The sequence below is a fragment of the Clytia hemisphaerica genome, unplaced genomic scaffold (assembly GCF_902728285.1).
Source record: "Clytia hemisphaerica strain Z4C2 unplaced genomic scaffold, Clytia hemisphaerica genome assembly, whole genome shotgun sequence".
Classification (NCBI taxonomy): Eukaryota; Metazoa; Cnidaria; class Hydrozoa; order Leptothecata; family Clytiidae; genus Clytia; species Clytia hemisphaerica.
In genome coordinates, this window is record NW_027103886.1 from 1 (window position 1) to 13,709 (window position 13,709).

General features: G+C 33.7%; 1 protein-coding gene across 1 annotated transcript; it reads left to right on the top strand.

Moving 5' to 3' along the window:
- Positions 1-896: 896 nt before the first annotated feature.
- Positions 897-13,283, top strand: LOC136808508 (prolyl endopeptidase FAP-like; the record flags this gene model as incomplete). Its single annotated transcript, XM_067065033.1, is given in 16 exon segments — positions 897-1,325; positions 4,381-4,515; positions 4,691-4,779; positions 5,401-5,475; positions 6,067-6,137; positions 6,349-6,439; positions 6,682-6,811; positions 7,963-8,123; positions 8,474-8,592; positions 8,918-9,041; positions 9,394-9,435; positions 9,706-9,804; positions 10,022-10,101; positions 10,576-10,676; positions 12,017-12,339; positions 13,180-13,283. Coding segments are annotated over 16 exon segments (1,958 nt in total), but the record flags the coding sequence as incomplete, so codon positions are not given.
- Between the last annotated feature and the right edge of the window lie 426 nt (positions 13,284-13,709).

Genomic DNA, 13,709 nt, shown 5'->3' on the forward strand with positions numbered 1-13,709 from the left:
CTCAAATGAAAAACTTTCAATGGCTTCAATACACAAATCCACACACATTTTTTTTCTCAAGAATTATTTTGAGCAGGAAAAAATTATAATTGCAATATTGACACTTTTCTTTTGTTTGGAGTTAGTGCACAAAGGTTTCTAGAGGACTAAAATTGTTCCATTCATAACTTTTTGCTTTATTTCTACTACACGTTTTTTTTTTTATTAGAACACTTAAAATTTGGCTGAGCCTGGATGTGCTTATTTTTTTAGCAATTTTCAGCCTTAAATGTTCTTAAATGCGTTCTTAATTTTTCAGACTACTCTAAATCGACAATATCATGCAAAATAAAGAGCATATAAAATTGGTACAATTTGGACAATATTTGACTCTCTATTTTGGAAAATCCATGCCTAAGTTGGGTTAAAACTGCTTGAAAAGAAGAAAAATTGTAGTTTCTTGTCATTTTTTTCCAAACTGAGGCTGGGCATGTTCTTACAATGTTCTTAATTTTTCGACGAATTTCAGCCTAAATGTTCTTATAAACTGGGTTCTAATAAAAAAAAACGTGTATGTATAAATTAGTCGTCTAGCTTGCTAGACTAGAAGTTTTTTGGTACTGTTACTTCCAGGAATTCCGTTCCGTCGTTACGTCATGCGGTTTGTTTTGATTTTTCTGCTGATTCAGCGTTTTACTAAAGAGGAAGAATATTTGCCCGGGGGTTAATTATACAATAATATGCACGAGGTAAGTTTGAGAAAGAAAATTTCGTTGCGTCAAGCCTTTTAATTCAAAGATTTGTAAATTATTTTACTTCTGTTTTTGATAAATCTCTTCTTATTGACAGATACTGCTAAATTTTAGTTTTTTTAAAAAGCAAAATCACCCCCGGATTAGAAATCGAAAGTGCTCCAATCTGTACCAACATGGCCGTGAAAAAATCTCAGGTCGAAACCACGGAAAATTTTGAAGACAAGAAATGCCGAAGGAAGTTTTCAAATCAAAACATTGTAAATAGTTTCATTTGATGGTTTGATTGATAAACATGCCCAATGTTAGTTATGTTTAAGAATTAGATATGGAAATGTATTTATGAGAATTGATTGATATTAAAATAAACAGACAATAAAATGACCTCGAAAGGATACCGAAAACTTTCCATTGAAGAAAAAGAACCAGCAGAAAAAGGTCCATTTCTTCAAGAAAATACCGATAAGGACAGCCAAAATGACAAATCAAAGACTAAGAAGTTTTCAAGAAGATATCATATATTATTTGGTCTGTTTACCGTCATGATGTTTGGAGTTGGTTTAACTGTCGGTTTGGTCATTAGACAAAAAACAGGTATCATATGAATAGACCTTTTTTTAAAGAGGCCACCCTGTTGAATAATTATGTAGTCCAGCAGAAAAACAATGATAAAACCATGCATAATTATTACAATATGCATGATACAGTAATTATGCATGGCTCTATCATTGTTTTTATGGCTGGACTACATAATTATTCAACAGGACGTCCTCTTTGAAAAAAGGTCTATTTTAATGTTTTATAAGGCGGTCATCGAAAAAATGCTCTGTTCGCGTCGCAACGGGTGCTAAAAATGCATGCAGGCAGACGGGCGGTCAAAAACATTCCCCGGGTTTTTTTTAATCACGCAAGTAACTCAGGGGCAGGTGGTAACGCGAGCAAAACAATTTTTCGATGGTCATCAGAGCAATTGAGAAAAAAGCTATACTTTAAAAGAACAAATTGCTTTTCCCAGATTTTTTTCCGCATCTCCGCACCTGAAAATCAGCGGAAAATTTGATGCGGGCGGGTGACGCAAATAGAACAATTTTTCGATGACCACCTAAGCTAGACATAAACTTTGGTCCACTTGCCTTGGTTTGTGTTAGCCTTGTTTAAAATCCTTTGTTTTTCCAAACAATGTTCAAAATATTTTAAAGCTATTATACTACTACAGATTTCTAGAAACTGTGCAGCCCAATTTGTGAAATATTTTTCCCTCCTACTTCATCTAAAAGGCGGCCATCAAAAAATTTTTCTGTTTGCAACGCAGACAGCAGCTGTTAAAAGTACATGCAAGCAGGCAGACAGAAAGATTTCTGAGTTTTTGAAAATCACATTGAAAAAGCCAATTTCTTCTTCTGATGAGAGGGGGGGGCTGTTCCGTAAATTTGGTCTAATGTCGACATCCCTCTTCTAAGTCTGACACCCAATTTTAGATATAGGAATAATAGAAAGTTTAAGGTCAGAATCACTGATACAGACACAAGATTTTTCTGGTCGCTAAGCTAAGATATATACCGTCGACTGCTCTAACCTGGGACTATCTGACAAAACATGGGACGGCAATTTGGCCACCATTTCACCGAACCCCCAAAGTCATTTGATTTGAGTTAAGGAACGGCGTATTTAAAAATACACGATTTCTCTTTCGATTTTACAGTAAGTGAAAATACAGACCAGATATGCAACAGTCCCATGTTTCGACCAATCGTCTCAAGTTAGAGCAGTTGACAGTAGTTTCCATAAGCGATTTGTCATTTTGTCATTTTTATGTATGGATAAAGCAACCATCACCCGCCCACATCATATTTTCCCCTGATTTTCTGGTGCGGAGATGCGGGAAAAATCTGGAAACCTGCCCCCAACTTACTGAAGCAATTTTAAAAAACCTGGTAATTTTTCCGACCGCCTGTCCGCCCGCCCGCATGCATTTTTAACACCTGTTGCGACGCGAACAGAACAATTTTTCAATGGTCGCCTAATGAGTCTTAGGACCTTTTAATACTTAAAATTTAGATAGATATAGATCCAATTTTTCTACTATTCCTATCTCTAAAGAAGGGTGAGATTAGAAGAGGGATGCCGAAATTAGACCAAGTTGTGGTATCTGGTTATATATGTTCTAGCGAAGTATAGCTAAAATGATGCTGTTCTCCCTCATAGTTTCAATCTAATTTATCAGGATTATTTGTTTTGTTTATGTGTTTGTTTGTTCGGCAGAGGAGAGTTCGGGAGGAAAGCTATACATTAAAAGATCAATTTGTTTTTTGCAGATTTTTTCCCGCTTCTCTGTGCATCGCTTCTCTCTAAAATGGGGGCACAGGGACGCGAACAGAAAAATTTTTCAATGGCTGCACCATTTTCAATCCAAACACCTTTACCAATGGTTGTTTTGGAGAACACCACAGTCTATTGAATAACACCACAGTCTATTGAATAACAAATTACTGGACATACATAACTTTCTCTCAACCAATACCTAAATGTGATAATCATCTTTTCCCAAGGAAGCTGCTGTGTTGTAAGACAAATCTTGCTTAGATTCTTCCCTTGAAAAAAAAAACAAGTAACCAAAAGTGGCCATGCATGTCCTTAGCAACTTTAAGTCATTTTTAAATTGCAACCTTCTTTGTGGGTTATCATAACAAACATTGCAATGATAAAATAGACCCTTTATTTCCTAATCATAATTTATTATTCAACGTTATTCATATTCAATATTCCCATATTCCAGTCATCTTGAAAGAACTACTAAAAAGAGATCATTTGATGTTAATTTTCTGTGAATATGATGGTCAAAGGTTACACATTTAATATGTAAATTGTTATTTATACAAAAAAAGTGTATTTTGCAGGCCATATTTAAGAAAGGTAGGGCAGTGTCTGTTGATGACCAAAAAGGGAACTTTTCTGGTGTTTTTGCGCTAAAAAAGGTGTATGTACTTAAATTTTTGTGATTTCAAGAGGGGCAGCGTCCGATAACCGGATGCTAAAAAGGCATGAAAAATGGCCTGTTTTGTATTTAGAATTTAGAAGTAAGGCGAGGCCAATTTAAAATATGTTGTTTTACGGGCCCGACTGACCCTATTTTTGCTCAAATCAAAAAAATAATAATATTGAATTTCCACTACAATATATTTTACACACTAGTTATTTGTAAAACTTAAATTTTAATAAAGCTGAAAATTAATTCAAGAAACTGAAAATTTTAGAAAATCAAGCATTCCATAACACATAATTTACTTTTATCTTTATCAAAGATAAAAAAAGTGAATTTTTGATCCAGATATTTTTTGGAAAATATTTTCATTACCTTACCAAACCTGATAAATGAAAAATTTATTCTTATTTTACCGACCGACTGACCAAACCATATTTTTCTAACGATCTGCCCGTAGAACAACAAATTAAATTTATCTCGCCTAACTAATTAATAAAAGATTTATTTCACTTTGATGAATTTTGAAAAAACTTTTATGTCATGAATGATGATGTCATCAACCTTAAGAATAATAAAACCTTTTTAAGTTTTTGCAATACCCTTCTCATCAAATGTAAATTTTCTTGGCATTATTCTTACTTGCAATTTTAAATTTTAACTTTTTAGATTGGCTGACAGGCACGAGTATAAAAGTTAGCACTGGAGTCGAAAGGCTGAAAAGAGCGGACAATAAATTTGCGATAGAAGATGTCATGGGTGGGAAATATTCTTATTCGACTTATGGCTTGACATGGGTTTCAGGTTTGTTTTTATCCCATTTAATTAATTTTAAATTAGTCCTGCTTCTTTTTTAAAAACAATTGAAATGATTGAAAATGAAGAATTTTTTTGGAATTTTTTGGAAAGTCTTTTGTTCTCATCTTAAACTAGTTCTAAATCTATATTTTCAACTGGGCACATTTTATGTTCTTTATAGATGATTCATATTTGCATTCTGAAGGAAGTGTTCTTAAATATAATATGAGTAGCATGGCTACTGAAACAATCATCGATGCTACTGATAACGTAAGTTTTTATATCATGGATGCTTCTTGAAGAATCTCATAATTTGATAATTTTCTGTAAAACAGAAAGATAATCCAAGCTTGTGACACTTATCTTGGGATCCGTACTTGCTTGTGTTAGATTGCAACTGTATGAAATTTGGAAAACACTATCTTTTGTTTTGTTATAATTCAGGAAGTCTCTTTTGACTTTACAAATGAAAATGATGTTCAAAATGTTGAAAATCTAAAGACTTAGAAAAATATTTCATAATTTTTTGATAATCAATCTTTCTCTAAATAACTTCTAAATGTGACTTTCTCTAGCAAAAGAAAAGTGATAATTAAAAATGTGAAGTTTAAGAAATTGAGCTAAGTTTCATACGATAGTGTCAATTCTCTTATCAGACTCAAAAGCTTAAAAAAGAGAGTAGAAGCTAAAACAATGATTTCTCCTTTAAGTTGATTGTACATTTTATTAGCTAATAAAAGCATCCAGGCTCAAAATTTATAGAAAACACAACATTGCTGTCTCTTAGACTTCATGAAAATACTTAGCGACAAGCCCAAAATAATGCTGTAAGGTTATTTTAAGTTACTTAAGTTCAAATAAAGGACATGTGTATTTGCTTTACATTTTTAGTATAGACATAGCTATGGTGATTATGAATTATCACCCGATCAAAAGTGGGTGTTATTATCAAATAATACCAAGAGAGTAAGTGATGTTATTTTCTTTCTTATTTAAATATTTTGTTTCCAGAAAAAGATCAGAACTACATGCTTTTTTTTTATAAGAATACACTTTATAACAATGTCCATGATGAAAATGGCCAAAAATTAAGAATATGGTAAGAATTTCACCATCATGGAATTTAGCAACTGAACGAACCTAAGAATGCCATTTTTAATGCATTTTAACCTGTAGATTGCCAATTTCGATCTTAACCTAAGTAAGAATACCGTAAGAATATTTCTGGATGATTTTCGCCAAAATGTCAAGAATATCTATGATGAAATAAAAAAACACCATTCTTATAAAAAAAAGCGTGTAGATGATAAATTTGAATGTAATGTTTGATATTACAAAGATGACTTTGGGGCTCGAGCAATAGCTTGGGTTTTGGTTTGCTTGGAGCAAAAATCATGCTCATGTTTTCATAGAACTACATAATAAATTATTAGGGTTCTTTTTCATTTGACAAATATAGTATAAAATTTGTTTAAAATGCATGCTGGATACTTCTGAGAATCCTTTATTAAAGTGACTTTTTATCATGTTTATCAATTCTTTTTCATTTTTTCATAGCTTTATAGACATTCTTCTTATGCTGATTACTATATTCAAGATTTACGTTCAAATGCTGAGCGCAATAGCAGGTAAAGAAATTCTAAGTCTTTTTTGTGATATCACAATTCATCAAGTTACCAAAAGGGTGAAGCATTTCAAATACTGGAATCTGGTTGACCTTTTTTCAGAAATGTATTTTGGGTTTAGCAAAATGATTTTAATGCTTCATCCAAATTATTAAGAGCTCTTTGAATTTGGTTCCACGAGAGTTATTATATTATTTTAAAAACTTCGTTTCAGTAAACCTCGAACGATAAAGCTTGAAACACCAGATAAAGATAAAACTGAGCAGATTCGATATGTTGGCTGGGCCAAGAAAGATAATGCTCTGGTAAGACTCGTCAAGATTGATTTTTTATACCAGCTTCTTCTGAAAGAGTTTTTTTTTATGTTTAAACAACGAGGCCCGCCCGGATACCAAAGGAACAATTTTTGAACATACACAATGTTGTAGATTTTTAAAATTTTGTGAATATGATACATTTTGGAAAGTTTTGTTTTCACTGATTTCAAAAGTAAAATGTAACTTCTTTTGAAAAAAACCTTAAAAACTATTTCTTGACTTATATTTAGGTGTTTGTTTACAAATGCAATATTTATTACGTTCCCACCGTCCTGGAAATAACAGATCGATATTATCAACTGACAGACAATGGAATACCAAAGAAGGTTTTTAATGGTGTTCCTGACTGGGTATATGAAGGTATAAGAACAAAATTATTCAAACCAAGAAATTCCTTGATTTAACAAAATTCTTTGAAATGCCCATATTTTGTAAATGTAGTGCCCATTTTTTATGTAGTTCCCCATCCGCTAACCATTTCTTTAATATGATAACAAATTTTAAATTACACAAATAAAGTTACAAATCTTACCTACACATTATTTTGAATCACAACAGAAAAGGCCTTCAAAATTTCAGACTGTTACCAAAGATTGAACAAGACAGAAATATACTCTCTCTCACAACAAACTTCTCTCACATAAATTTTGTTCATTCTTCTTCTTCTTCTTTTTCAATTAGTTTTACTGATCATAAATGTTTGATAACCCTTTTAGGTTTTCCATTTGTTCTCCTTTTATTTTCAAAAGTTTGAAATTAAAAACACATGTCATTTTTCGGAAAAAGAAATTTACTGTTAGCAACAATATTTTTTAAGTGTTTCATAAAGATTCCAATTCAATTTAAGTATTAAGAAATTACAATGGAAAGGTTAAAGGAGTGGTACACCCGAAATAGGACTTTTCTGAGGACTAGATCCTGAACTCATTTGAAATTAATTCTTTGTCCTCTGCTTTTTTGATAAATTTCAATTCGACCATCTTTCCAGTTGGAACATTTGACAAAAAGAGACCACAAGGAAGCCATCAAATAACCAACATCACCACGCTAATAATTCAAATTAATTGATGGCCTACTTTTCACTTCCTCGTTCATACTTCTCTTTTAAAAAGTTTGCTTCAACGTTTGACTTTAATAAGTGGAGCGATTTAATTGCCAGCTTCTTAAAAAAGGGGTTGCTAACATCTTTTTCAGTTTGTGGCTGTTTGTGGCTACATTTCTCTCTGATTATTTTCTCATCGAAAATCAATGATAAAAGTTTTCTGTGAAAGGCTAATAATGAAATAATGAAGAATTTTTACATCCACAATTTCTGAGATTCTTTTATAAATTTTTTGGCTAAACCGCCAGTGAGAATTCAGTACTGACGAGTCCCAAAAATGCAGATTCCACTTTGCTGCCCAAATCTCCTGATCGAAGCAGAAATTCTCGTTTCTTGTTCAAACTCTAACTATTTATAAAACGATAAATAAATTAACATTCGCATCCAACTAATTTACTTTTATCAACAGAGGAGATAATCGCTTCAACGCACGCCATCGAAGTCTCCAAAGATGGCCGATACATCGCTTTTGTTACATTCAATGCTACGGATGTTCCCTTCTTCAAGTTTCCCGTTTATGGTTCCGTCGATCATCAGTACACAACTATTGATAAAATCGCTTACCCAAAGGTATAGTAATGTGCTCCTCTGGTGATCCCTTTATTACATAGTCTCCTAAATGACTATCAGTTCGATTTTATCCCTTTGAATGGAAGAGCTGAGTTTGGAATTCAATTTAACTCTGCGCCGACTCCTCCTGTCTTTTTAACCTCATACAGTAGTTTGGCTTTTATATTATTGACCTCATTGAACCTTTTTTAGTATACTTGTGGTGATCTCTTATACCGACAAGCCTGTCAAGAAGATTACTATCAACTCAAAATAGATACACAACTTTTTTACCCGTTCCAAAAATTATTAATGAAATTCGAACTGACATGTATGTCAGAATTATGTAACTTTTTCATTTTCCCCATTAGGCTGGTTACCCCAACCCCACCATCAAGTTCAGTGTCATTGACATGGAAGAAGTTTTGAAAAGCAAAAGCAGAGAATCTAAACGATCGCATCCAAAACCACCTGCGAAAATCTCCAAAACGTAATTTTGTAGCCAATACTTTTAAAAAGAATGTTTTATTGTTTTGAGTCTGCTCGAAATCCTTTAGTGCTTGTTATTGCCATTTTTGCCATTCTGCCACATTACTTTCTATTAAAAAAACAGTCTTTGATTTTTCTAGAGGGAAAATATAACCGTTAGAAGGATCATCGGTTTCAGTTTTAGAAGACAAAAACAGAATTTGAGTGACCAAAGCACTGTGGAGGCAAATTAAAGAAATTAGGAATTCTAAGTCGTCTTAGAGAAAAGTCGTCTTAACGAATCTATGTAATGAAATAATCAAAGCTAATTTTGGACTATTTTTCAGTGATTATTATTACGCCGTCATGAAATGGACGCCTGGTAACGAATTATTCGTCCAATGGATGAACCGCGCTCAAAACGAGACTGTTTGTGTCACATATCCTCCTGATAAAGACGAGGGAAAAACTGTAAGACTTGTCGTATACAATTGACGCTCTCTAATTCGATTTTCAAGGGGAATTACATTTTTATCGAATAAAGGACCGTATCGAATCGAATGGTATAACGTCTTTTATGAGAGTTTCATGTTGATGGTGATTTTCAATATTATTGAAAAATGGAGCGCATGGAATACTAGAACGTCGAATTAGAGAGCGTCAACTGTAGTTTGCATTGTCAGCACTTTGGATATTAGAACGTCTATTGCAATAACATACGACACCGTTTGTTTAGCCGCTGAAAATGAAAGGAAAGACTTGTTTTTTCTATAAACTCTGACGTTGTCTAAAGATGCTGGATTTCGTTGTTTTTTTCACACAGGTCGAAGAGCATTCAACGCCTCACGGATGGATTGATGATGATGTATGATGGTTTCATCTTTTCTTCTCCTTTTTTAAAAGAGTGTTATTTCCGTCTCAGTGAAGTTTATAAAGAAGATTTTCCGTTTCAAAATTCTGCATAATTCATAAAATTAGGCTCTGACTTTCTGTGTAAAATCTTCCGTCTCAGCGAAAAATATTGCATTGGCCACTGTTAAAAGGGAATCTTCTAAACCTCTCCCCTTCGTATTTTGCAAATAAATTCTGCTCCATGATTTTACCAACGTTAAAGTTCAATGTTTTCCCTTTTTAGTATGTGAAACCGAAGTTTTCACCAGACGGTAGTTATTACATAACAATGCTACCAATTGACGATAATCGACATTTGGCCAAAGTCTCTTTGACCAGTGAGGTATAATGTAACTGTATGATTAGTAAAGTTTTAGAGTCGTTGAATCTTGGGGATTTTTTACAAATTTCATCAATCTAGATTCTGATCAAAAGGGTCTTGATCGATTCGTATTCTGAATATCTCGAGAAATGAACGGCTATTTGCAGTTGAAATTATTAGATCAACCTATCGCTAGATTCCAGCGGAGTTGCTTTACTAACCATTCTTTTTTCTTTAGACACCATCCATAGATTATTTGACTCGTGGGAAATATTGGGTTCAAGATATCAACTGTTATAACAGTAAAGACAATTTAATGTAAGTCAGAAGTTTCGTCAACGAACTGTTGTCAGAAAGTCGACGCGTGGTTTCAAAACAGATTGCACTCCTAGGATAAAGAGTATCCTTGCCATTGAGGGGCCATTGAGTTTGAAGCCCCGAAGGGTTAGAGATGAATCTTCAACCTTTCCCGAGCAGGAAAAAGGGAAACCTTGAGATTTGCACCGCATTAAGGATGACGCCTTAAATCTAGCGCTTTCTTTGTTTTCAAGTGGCATAATTTTCCGATTAGATTAGTTTTACTTTCAATCTGGCATTTATGTAAACCATGTGAGCACATGAGTTAAAAACGTTGATCGGTTTAAAAAAAGTTCTTTACAGGTATTGTATTACATAATTTGATTGTATGTTCTTTCGTGGTGTCAATTTCAATCTTTGAATCCACACTTCAGACACTTTTACCACATCATTTTCGACCATTTCTTAAGGAGGGCTGCTTGGATATTTTTCTAGATACTTTCGAAGCACAGAACAATCACCGCGCTATCGCCAGGTTTACAGTATCGATGTCAACACAAAGGAAAAGAAATGTCTCACTTGTGGACTGATCAAAGGTACTACACATTTTTATCATTATTAAAAGCTCGCATTTCAATAAACGCGGTAAATGCTGCAGTTTGGTTTTAGAAAGAATTTCTAATCTGATAAATCAATTTTGAATCTTGTCGAAGAAACTTTTGCCGAGGAATGTTTTGATCCATAAATAACGAGTAAAAGAGCCGCAACACGCTTTTTCTTTTATAAGAATATACTTTATAACAGTTTATAAGAATATTCATGATGAATTTGGCCCAAAAGTTAAGAATATGCTAAGAATATCACCATCACGGTATTAGGCAACTGTCTAAGAATGCTATTTTTAGGGCATTTTGCTCGTAAATTGCTCTAAAATTCCCCAGCCATGCTAAGAGCTTTCACAAAAATGCAAAATTTCTGCTTGGGGTATGCATGTTTTGCATATTAGATTTAGGATGAGTTTGGATCCAAACTGCAAGAATATTATAAGATAATTTTTCCCAAAAAGTTAAGAACGCCAGAACATTAGTTCATTCCCCTTCAGGAGTAGACAGATTTTGGCTAGCTAGACACTTTTTTAAACAACAAATTTTCTTTGCGAAAAATTCCTAAGCCGTTTTTCATAATTTATTGTGAGATTTGATTAAAAGTTATCCGTTACTTGAAATATTGTATTTTCACTTTTAACATTTCTTGATTCTGTCGCTCGGCAAAACTATCGTTCTCAGTCCGGAATATTTATTCTCATTTAACTTTTTTTACCGAAACTCGCTTATTATTTTTCAAAATGAATTTCTGAAAATATCTCGATACAAAAAATATACAATAGCCGTAACACCTAAAAATCTGTAAATAGTTTACTTGAGATGGAGAGATCAACAACCCAGCTGGCACACAACGTTGTTTCAACGTTCACTTAACGTTATATGGACGTTGTGAACGTTAGATAAACGTTGAAACAACGTTGTGTGCCAGCTGGGAACCCTCGAAAAGTCTACCGTGCGTGAAAAATCCAAATAACGGTCTTTTTTAAGGTTTCAAACTTTTAGGCTTTTTCAATCCAGCTCGTGATTTTAAAACGAAAAACCATCTAACATGCATAAACACCCGAAAATGTTGCAGGGACTTGCAAAGATTTGCTTTCGAACTATGGGAATGGTCCTTTTGCTAATCCGTCCCTTAGAGAATCTTTAGAATTTCTAGAATCTCCCTTCGGGTTTTCGGCACTTGGGATGAATGATAAATCTTCCTAATTTTTTCGAGCATTTTTGTTGATTTAGTCCCTGTAGCTATCACTGTGTTTTTCGCATAAGTAATTTGTTTCTGTTTTATTTTGGGATCCTTAGCCTAGTTGTTAAACAAACCCTTATTTTTATAGACCCTACCACCAAACAAGAGTGTACGTACCACTACCCAGTGTTCAGCAAACAATGTAGCTGGGTTTCATTGATGTGCCAAGGTCCATTCCTCCCTACTGTTCAAATGTTCGACGTCAAAAACGAGAAAGTCTATCAAATGTTGGCGTCTAATGATAAATCTCGTGAGCAACTGAAAGAGAAGGACCTACCAGTCAACGTATATTACACCATTAAATCTGATGGATATGATATCCCAGTGAAAGAAACACGACCTCCGACTTTTGATGTCAATAAGAAATATGCTGTCTTATTTGATGTCTATGGTGGCCCAAATACTCAAAAGGTATAACTGATCAAGACATTTAGTATCTTAACAAGATTCGAGTAGGCATTTCTTAGTTATTTCTGTCCAAAGTTGATCTATAAGACTTGACTTTTTATGACATCAGAGCCTTTTTCTTCATTCCCAATAATCCCCATCCCCATGCAGTGAATGGTTTTTTCACATGAACCAATCTTTCATTTCATTCTAGCTCCTTATTTACCTAACCCAAATACTTCCCACTCTCTAACCTTTCCCTCCCCCAAACTCGAGCACCCTTAACCTCTCCCTTTTCAAACCCTCAACTTTAGGTGACAGACCAATACGGGATAGGCTTTAACGATTTCTTCGTTCTTGGACATGACATAATCGTGGTCGCTTTCGATGCGCGTGGAACTGGCTTTCTTGGGTATAAGTAAGTAATGAAAAGAAGTCCACCCAGTGACCGAGCTTAAGCTCATGCTTTGTTCATTGCTTCTTTTTCCAGCATAAAATGTTTTTTCATAAAGGAGGATATTTTGTTCTCTAAGGACATGTCCTGGGTAGGAAGGGTAGGGAAACTTCTTGCAGTGAAATCTTTGTTATTTGCTCATTTTTGGTATACGAAAGTAAAATTTTAGAATGAAGTCGTAACCCTCCACTGGGAGAGTGCAATGAACAGGGTATTAAGAGCAGCTCAACACTGATACATATCCAAAGAATTTTTTCGATAAAAACTTATCGACGTTTTTTATCTCAATGTTTTGTCTCAAAGTTTTCACTTTTTAGAACTCCAGAGTAATTCATTGGATATGTATATTGGATTTTAATCTTCTTCGTTTACGCTTCCTTCTTCTATTGTTTCCGTAATTTTTACTTTAGGTGTTAGATATGTTCTCGTTGCACTTCAATGAATACTTATGCACTAATTTCGATATTCTGGTCCTGCAAATTGATGCTCGAGGCTCTGGTTACTATGGTTATGAGTAAGCTGAAAATCTTAAACTTTAAACTTTAATATTTACGTAAAAAATGTAATATAAAATTGTTAATTGATAAACATAATTGATAGACATTGCTCTTATTTCCAGACATGAAAATTGAAAATATAGATTACCCTTCTGTTTCAGAATTTCTTTTAAAGGTTTTGTTTTTAAATAAGAGTGGTATCGTTTGCTTGCTTATCACTTTTGATTCACCCAAGCTTTTTCACATTGGTTTGACACAGATGTGGAGCAAGATTGGTCAGAAAAAGGAAAAGAGAACATTTTTTTGCTTATATCAGCATAATGTAACAATAGGCAGACACTGTTTTTATATGAAATGTGTCTGATATGAAACGGGAACACTCTAGTAAAAATAAAACCTTTAGATTAATCTTTAACCTATACATAAATATGCTAAATGATCCT